Below are 6,944 nucleotides of genomic sequence, written 5' to 3'. Positions count from 1 at the left end.
GTGGCAGATGTTTTAAGCTTCTCAGAGTGTTGCAGAAAAGGAGGCCCTGGTTTGAGCTCTTTCTTCTGCAGTTGCTTATTAAGTCTCAGCTACTAGAAATGTAAAGGGTTGGCTTGATGGTACTTCAGTCACTAGGGATCTCGTGGGATGCACCTGCAGGTGCAAATTTATGGAAGCTTTGTCAGATTTCATCTCTACTGAGAGTGTTTGAGATCCTTGTAAGATTAAAATTCCATTCCCTACATGAAAATATTTCCAATTTTCATTTTCTATATTCATGTCTGTTTATACAAGCTTTTATCCACGCGTAAGTAAAAGTTGCATATTTGTGGAATAACCAAAATACAAATAAAATAATTTTCTAGACATCCCCATCCTTTTCACTTGATTGTTAACTAATAAATGTTTTGTTAATGAAACCTATGTAATTTAAAAAATAAAAACTAGAAAAAGACTTCATGTAGTAAACAGAACCCAAGTTTTTCTTTCTTCCGGTGCTGATTTGTTTGTGGTTACCTACTGTTACCTAGTTGTGCTATAGGTCAATGCGTTTATTTTGTTTCTGGTCTTTTCTACAGTCAATTTGCTGTGTAAACTACTATCCCAGTGGCTCTTCTTTCCATAACAAAACGTATACCTTTAATTTTCACAAAAAAAGGCTGTAGTCAGATTCTACTTGCAGTAACAGTCTGTTTGGTTCATTTCCTATCAATTTCTAATCATATTTTCATATCACTCTTGATGTGCATAAGTAGGACATGATTTATCATGTACATTTAAGCTCAAATGATTAAATTCCAAGCTTTCAAGGTGGTGTTGAATTTCCATCCCAAAACAATTGAAGGGCTAATACAAAACTAGAACTAGCAATTGAATAGAGAATGAACCAAACTCTGGTATCCAATTATGAAAAAATGCGTGTTTTGTGGACTTACCATAAATAAACAGATGATTTATTGATATACGTTACTGGCATAAAATCAAATAAGCAGGATTTGCAACGGAAACCATGAATCCTAAGATTATAAAAACTCAGAAACCAAGCCTCCATGAGATCAAATGACTGCATTTCTTTGCCGAACCTTGGCCTTTTCAGCATTGATAATCGACTCAACCAACTTAACCGCATCATCAAGCCTCCCCTGCGCATTCACCACCACATAATCAAAACTCGTAACATGCTTAACCTCTTCCCTCGCAGTGGCAATCCTCACAAGCAGCTCTTCTTTGCTCTCCGTCCTCCTGTCAATCAGTCTCTCCACCATAGCCAACTCACTTTCTGCCACTAAGAATACAAACACTGCCGAGTTCCCAAGGATCCTCTTCAGCGTTTTCGCCCCCTGTATATCCACTCTCAGAACTATATCATAGCCTTTCGCCATGTAATCCCTAATCTGCTTCTTGGGTACTCCTTTATAATCACCATACACAAGTGCATACTCCAAAAGCTCATCTTTTTCAATCATGGACAAGAACTCCTCTTTCGACACAAAGAAATAGTCCTTACCATCAACCTCACCGGGCCGCATTGGGCGGCTTGTAGCTGTGACTACAAAATGCAGGCCTTGACGCATTTCTCTCAGCTTCCTGATAACTGCATCTTTGCCAACACCGCTCGGGCCGCTGATTACGATGATTAATGGATTTGGAGATGGGCAAACTGGGTCTGCGCGAAAGCAGGAACCTAGTTGGGATTCGAGGGCACGAAGCAATTCAAGCTTGTTCTTGGGGAGGGAATGAGAGTTTGGGGGGGTTTGGGAGTTGTCGATATCGCTCATTTTGAGGGATGATGAGACGAGGCGTAGGGTTTGGCGGAGAAATTGGGGTTTTGGGGATGTGGGGAAGATGAGTCTTGTGGAAATGGGGAGAGTGGCGAAGCGAGTGAGAGAGGACAGTCGCCGGGACATGAGGGACGGCGGTCTATGCGGCAAGCCAGGAATGATGCGTGAATTGGGATTATGAGATCGGAAATTTAGGGTTTTAGGATGTAATTGGGAGGGAGATGAGATTTGCTCCCCTTTCTGTTGGTTTGGCCATGTTCTCATATATTATATTAATATTTTATGTTTCACACTTTTTAAATTCATTTTTAAGATTAAATATCTAAAATAACTAATTTTTAAAGCATCTATTTATTGAGAATCAAACGAAACTAACTTAGATCAGAACCAAAAATTATAGACATTATGAATCAAAAATCAAATCGATTTATATTTCAGTCTATACCTTATCAAACTAGTGCAATACAGTTTTATTCGATTAAAAATTAAAATGAATAAAAATAACTAGCATAAGAAAATTTTTTCTTCTTTTCTCTTTTCTTTTTTGGTGCAATCACATGTTATTGTAAGAATTGACGAGTTTGGACAATCTCATATGTCTACAACTTCTTTTTTTTTTTTCTCTCATGCATTTCTCTTGCTAGTTTATGTCGCCTCTCTCATCTCTTTCTCTTTTTTCTCTTACTTCTTTATAGTCTTCGTCACCTTTTTTCTTTTTATCTTTCCTTCCACATCTCTCTTTGGCCTTTAGATGTTTTTATATTCTTTGAAGTAAGAAAAAAATCACATCAAATTAGGAGAATTGTAGGCATATAGCACGACAAGTACATAGTGAGCAAAATATCAAGTGCCACAAAATGTCAAGTGCCAGGAAGGATGGAAGGGTCTTTATCAATGCATGGCGAAGGAAGTGATGTTCTTGGTGTCATATAGGGGAGAAAGAGGCTGATATACGTTTTAGAACTAGGTATTTATGCTCACCTTTTACATGTAGTTGTCTATATTGTATATCTATCTTTATATATATGTGTACAAATATACATTATGTTACGTTAACTAGTACAAATGAGATTGAAATTGATTAATTATTTTGATTTTGACATTTATACATTGAATATTAGACTAAAATCTATTTGATCCAATTAAATTTAGACTGAATAACTCAATTTAATTCAATATTTATACAGAACCAAAAAATAAATATCCCTACTTATTTTCCTCTCTTACCTTTTAGACAAGTTTGACCAATTTTATTTATTTTTTATTCTAGATATATAATTTTTCTTTCCAATTGTTTTCTTTCTTGTAAAATAAAAATAATAGTTTATCATTTATTCTCAAGAAAAATTATCTTTCTTATATTTATATTTATTTTTAAAACTTTTTTTTTTTTATAAAATCATAATATTATGTTTTATTATTATATAAGTAATAAACTAAATCATTTTTATCATTTAAGACTTTTAAAATTAATAATTTATATATAATTATTAAAGTGAAGGATTTAATGTTGAACTAATTTTTTATTTATATTAATTCTTTTAGTAGATAGAGTCCATCTATATTAATTAGAGCATAATGATAAACAAATAAAGAATTAAAATCTTACATATTATTTAAAATTACCAACAAAATTAGCCAATAGTATACTCAATTGTTAAGTTATGTATCTTTTAACTTATTCTATAATTTTTAACATTATAAAAAATGGTCCATATTGATATATAAACCAAGCAAAAGATTGAGTTAAAAATTCATAACATTGAAATAAATTACCTACAAAATCTTAAAGTTTTGCTGAAATGAGTAATCTTTTTTCCTACACAAATATTTTATGTTAGGTTATAAAAATAAATTAGAGTTATGCAATCCATTTAAATATTAACTTGAATTTTGTAATTTTATTTTATTTTTTATAAGTTATTAAAGTAACGGCACCGGAAATTAAAAAGAAATGTATATATTTATTCTAAGTGTGGAAGCGAAATAAAATAGATTATGATTAACATCCCTTACACAATAACCAAAACGAATTAAACGTATGAAAAAATAAACTAAATTAAAGGAAATACTATGAATGAATGCTATAAGGAAAACTAATAAATTCTTTGGCTTCTACTCGCCGTCTTCCTGCAAAACGGGCTCGAGAACAAAGACCTCCTGGTCTAAAATGATTAAGTAAGGAATGAGTTACACTAGCTCAGTAAAGATATCACACTATCTCACTGTCACAGAAGTAAATGTTGGTGGAAAACAAAAACGACCAATGGAGCATAATTTATAACAAACTCATTTATCAATAATAAAAATTTTTACTGTCCACTTACCTCCGTGAGATTCATAAAAACAACTTATAAGAAACAATAACATCATAAATATCATAAATTCATACATAATCTGTATCATAGTACATGTCATACTTTTGTATTTCAATCATCAGGCAACAAATTTCCTCTCTTATTAGCCTACTAGTATCCATGGGGATCCATAGGGGGTCTCCGCTACACGTGAACCATTCCACATTAATAACTTAATGTCAGGGCTGTCCCCATACCCCGTCCGGTATGTGCGCCAAAATCATAAACTTCAATACCCCGTCCGGTATGAGGGTGAAACAGGTTGTCCCCATACCCCGTCCGGTATGGGTGCCAAAACATATAAAGTCTCTATACCCCGTCCGATATGAGAGACCACATTCCCGGTAGGGTTCCCTATGGACCCGGCCCGTCCATCATCTCCCAGGATATCTAGTTAGGCTGTTGACATTATCTATTTATTAATTCACAAACCTTTTTTCATTTTTCTTAATCACAATTATCCAATCAAACATAAACAAGTAAACCAGTAATGGACACCAAACAAGGCAACACAACATCGAGTTCACAATGATTCAAACCATAATAAATGAAACCATGATTCATGCATACGAAACCATATAATAAATACATCAGGCACCATACTACATTCAAAACTGTAAAATAAATCAAACAAGAACAGACCGACAAATACATCAGGTTCGAGCCTCATTAGCGATCTTAATTAATTATACATATCTATTAATTCATAAAATACTGTTTAATCATTTATTAAACTTTAATGCCGTGATAGGAAATAGGGTGAGGGATCCTTACTTGTTTCGGAGACTGAAATCGGGTTCTCACTGCGCCTATGGGCAGTCCCTAGATTCCCTGAATTTTTTTTCGGAAACTGAAACACACTTCCGGTACCTGCACATGTCCCCAAAAAATCCCAAATCAGACCCAGGGCCCTTTCGATCAATTTCGAAATTCTGGCACGGCGGCTCCACCGTGTGCCGGTGACGGCGCCGCCGCCCACGGCAGCGATCTGCCTCGGGTTGGCCGTTTCTGGCCATTTTCGACTGAATTCGGCCAAACTTGCATTGGTTCTTGTGATAAAACACCCCTAGGGCTCTCGATGGGCTAAAAAATTTTAGAAAACCGAGACTTATCGGTGGCGAAGCTCTCGGGTGCGGCGGCTCCTCCGGCGCGAGTTGTGATTCGGTGTTTTGCTCCAATCAACATGTAGAGAAAAGGACGGTGGTCACAGTAGTATAAAAATTACATCGAACGGGAAACGGGAAGGGCCTCATCGGAGGTAAAAATTGAGGAAACCTGCGGCGGCATTGCTGGACTTCGGTGGTGTTTTTCGGCCAATCGGCTGGTGGTTTGGCTCCAATTTAGCCACAGTGAGGTTCGGCATCGAAAAACAAGCCAAAGGGAGAAATTTTACCTTGTTTGGCGGCCGGAAAGTCCTCCGGTGCGGCGGCGGGTGGCGGCGGCCAGTTCCTCCGGTGGCTGGGTCGTCTTCTCCGGCGAGGGTTCTGGCGGTTAGGGTTTGGGGTTGGGTGTGGATGCGATTATTTATAACCCTCCCCATTTAATCTGAGCCGTCCATCATAATTTAATCTGGGCCGTCAAATCGCGATTAAATTAGAAATAAATTTGGACCATCCATCATGATGCGATCTAGACAGTCCGTGCGTGATCAAATCTGGACCGTCTGCACGCGTGAGATCTGGGCCGTCCACGCGCGCCTTTGATCTGGGCCGTCTGTGAGCTCGGGAACGGATCTGGGCCGTCCGATCGCGCGCACGCGGATCATCCATGTGTCTCCGTCCCGCGTGGCTTCCCGCGTCAGCGTCCCTGCCACACGGCGTGTCCTGGTTGGTCGGGGCTGCTGATCGGGCTGCTTCCGTGACTGCTGATGTGGCGCTATTTTTCTAAATTGCGTTTGACCCCCGATTTTCGATTTTCTTTTCAAAAATACCCACAGAATCCAAATTTTCACCCATTTTTCCCAAAATTAATTTCAATTAAATCCCAAAAATAATTTTATCCTATTTTATTATTATTTTTTTATTTCTATTAAATTAAATTAAATTAAATTAAATTAAAACGTTATAAATTAAATATTAAAATAGAATAAAATTAAAAAAAATTCCAATAAAAATTAAAATAAATTAAATAATAAAAATAAAATAAAATACAAATTTTGGGTGTTACAACTCTCCCTCCCTTAAAGAACTTTGGTTCCCCAAATTTGTCTCTTACTCTTGGTCGAACAAATGAGGATACTGGGCTCTAAAATCTGATTCTAGCTCCCAAGTAGCCTCCCTTGGCGAGTGGTTCTGCCACACTACCTTTACAAATGATATTTTCTGGTTGCGGAGTATTCTGTTCTTTCGGTCCGTGATACCAACTGGGACTTCCTCATAAGATAAGTCCTCTTGGAGTGAGAGCGGTTCATGAGCCAAGACATGAGAGGGGTTCTGGTTGTACTTACGTAGTATGGATACATGGAACACATTGTGGACCTTGGCAACGTTAGTCTGTAGACGGCAGTACCAATTCTGTCTAAGACTTCATATGATCCAATAAATCGGGAGTTCAGTTTTTCCTTCCTGTCGAACCTACTAATTCCTTTGAAAGGAGTGACCTTAAGGAACACCCGGTCGCCTAGTTCAAACGCTAAATCTCTCCTCCGGGTGTCCGCATAACTCTTCTGCCTGCTCTGAGCCGTCTGAATGTTCTTTCTGATTTTAACTATTTTAGACGTGGTCTCCTCCACCAACTCCGGGCCGAACAATTTTCTGTCGCCCACTTCTTCTCAACAAATCGGCGATCTGCATGGGTATCCATATAA

General features: G+C 37.4%; 1 protein-coding gene across 1 annotated transcript; it reads right to left on the bottom strand.

Moving 5' to 3' along the window:
• Nucleotides 1-870: 870 nt before the first annotated feature.
• Nucleotides 871-2,039, bottom strand: LOC110819966 (P-loop containing nucleoside triphosphate hydrolases superfamily protein). Its single transcript, XM_022049323.2, has one exon. The coding sequence runs from the start codon at nt 1,905-1,907 to the stop codon at nt 1,056-1,058; it is 852 nt and encodes a 283-aa protein (XP_021905015.2). The 5' UTR covers nt 1,908-2,039; the 3' UTR covers nt 871-1,055.
• Nucleotides 2,040-6,944: the final 4,905 nt, after the last annotated feature.

Source organism: Carica papaya, chromosome 3 (genome assembly GCF_054855325.1).
Source record: "Carica papaya isolate Zhongbai chromosome 3, ASM5485532v1, whole genome shotgun sequence".
NCBI lineage: Eukaryota > Viridiplantae > Streptophyta > Magnoliopsida > Brassicales > Caricaceae > Carica > Carica papaya.
The sequence above is the reverse complement of the archived record's forward strand: the minus strand, read 5'-3'. Positions and strand labels throughout refer to the sequence as shown.